The 2,104-nt window shown below is 33.8% G+C and overlaps 1 protein-coding gene across 1 annotated transcript; it reads right to left on the reverse strand.

Annotated features, from left to right (window-relative positions):
• Positions 1-261: 261 nt before the first annotated feature.
• On the reverse strand, positions 262-958 carry LOC136205213 (protein LURP-one-related 12-like). The gene has a single exon (XM_065995716.1). The coding sequence runs from the start codon at positions 937-939 to the stop codon at positions 349-351; it is 591 nt and encodes a 196-aa protein (XP_065851788.1). The 5' UTR covers positions 940-958; the 3' UTR covers positions 262-348.
• Positions 959-2,104: the final 1,146 nt, after the last annotated feature.

A 2,104-nucleotide genomic window follows, 5' to 3' on the forward strand; every position in this document is an offset into this window, starting at 1 on the left:
AATGTGATCTGAAACACTTCCAACTTAATACTCATAAATGGAGCCATTATCACATTTACACCAACTTGTTAAAATACTGATATATCCTTAAATGGAGCCATGATCGTAGTATTCAATAAGTCTGGAATTAGCAGAATTGAATGAGGAAAAAAGAGCTTGTGATCAAGTAGAAAAACATAGACATACACATTCAAATCTTTTGAAGGATAGACTAGTAGAGATAAAACATTCATATGTACACATACATACCTGAAACAACAACATACACAGTTGAATAGCCAATAATGAAAAAAAGAATATAAAAAAGATAAAAAAAGTTATTAATCCTGTTACATGATTTGTTATTAATCAACAAAAATGTGAACAGAAGAAAGGGGAAAAAGGAAGATTGGTAATCCGATCTAAAATAATAAGAAAGGCCATAACAAGTTTAGGATCAAAAGCAGGTTGAATGAGGAGGGTAAAGACATCGTCAGTGAGCAAAAGAGTAGTGTTGTTAACTCTTTTCCTAGACATGATTGCAACAACTTGTCCATTAGAAGACTTAATCTTGCAATCTGGAGCCCTGAAAGAACCCTCAATCAAGAAATCAGGAGATGGAGATGGAGATTCTTTCCTCATCATAAAGATCTCTGCTGATGATGCTTTCCTCCTCATTGAAAACACTTTGGTATTGGTAGCATCATCTTCTTGATATGCGTTCCATTGGTAATGCATCCTCATCTGAGGTTTGAAAGTGAGGAGAGCATTGCCAACTCCGTCCATAAGAACAACATTAGGATTCTTCCTTGAATAGTTATCAACTCTATATACCATTTTTCCATTCGGATCAAACACAGTAAAACCATCTGTACCTTGAAAGCTTATGCTCGCTCTTTTCCAAACTGTTAATACATAATTTTCTCTTTCTCTTTCAGCTGGATGAATCTTCTTCCACATTCTTTTTTATTATTGGATCGATAATACCAATCTCTTATTCTTATTGTTTTCATGGATGTATGTTTTATAGTTGTAATCCGAGGAAGGAGCCCTTGTCTATCGCTGACCTTATTTATATTTAATTAATCATTCCTTCTATTCATTATGTATGTGTATATATATATATGGATAATGACTCATGCTTTTCCTCAACATTAGTGCTGTTTATTTATTTATTTTTTACATCATTTTGTTCTTTTAAGAGAAACCCCTACATCATTTCCCTTTTTCAATGCATTTCTTTGATGGCTAGCTCATCATTCTTTACAATTATTGAATACTCTTAGCTTCACTTTATTTCTAATCCTACCAATTGATAACATTTCAATTTTATCGTCTGAACCTTAGGTAATTACTGAACTAATAAAGGACTTTAATTTTGTATATATATTAAACTATGAATGCTATGCATACCTAATTGGAATAAGTCTAGAGCCTCTGTTCACATAAATTAGTTTTAAAAGGATATATTTCACTGCTTAACTCTCCTCTTTTTTTTTTATACATGTCTGTTTTTGAAAAAAAATTATTTTTCACATTTTATTTTTTATGTTTTGTATTTTATTCGCATGATCTTGGATTGTATTGTGTTGTCTTCTCTTTTGACTTTTTCATTTTCCCTTATTTTCTTCTATTTGAGTTTCTTTGGGTGTCTTTTTTTTTTTTTTTTTTTTTTGTAAATTACATACGTGCTGTACAACCTTTACTCCAAATCACATTTTGGTGTACAATCAAAATTTTGTTACACTAAACCGAACGAGCTTCAGGTAACCTCCCACTAAAGTATACAACCGGTTTTTGGGACCGGTCAATGCTGGTCAACTATGCCACATCAGCATTTTTAATTGTAGAATTAAAAAAAGTGGGACCCACTCTTTATGAAATGACTAAAATACCCTCATTTTCTTCCTTCAACATCTCTCTCTCATCTCTCTCTAAGTCTTCTCTCAATCCTCTCTACGAATTACTACAACGCATCTCCAGTAAGAAATCCTCCCCATCTTCAACCTCCACCACCACGGCTGCAACAACGGTAACGCCAAGCTGCGAATCCGACTTTCCTTGCCGCCTCGGCAACGTCGGCTTAGCTTCTCAGGCCAGGCAACGCATCTCCTGGTTTAATTCC

The sequence above is a fragment of the Euphorbia lathyris genome, chromosome 9 (assembly GCF_963576675.1).
Source record: "Euphorbia lathyris chromosome 9, ddEupLath1.1, whole genome shotgun sequence".
NCBI lineage: Eukaryota > Viridiplantae > Streptophyta > Magnoliopsida > Malpighiales > Euphorbiaceae > Euphorbia > Euphorbia lathyris.

Bases quoted from the DNA above. Each gene is read 5' to 3' on its own strand.
- LOC136205213 (XM_065995716.1), bottom strand. From the start codon at position 939: ATGTGGAAGAAGATTCATCCAGCTGAAAGAGAAAGAGAAAATTATGTA.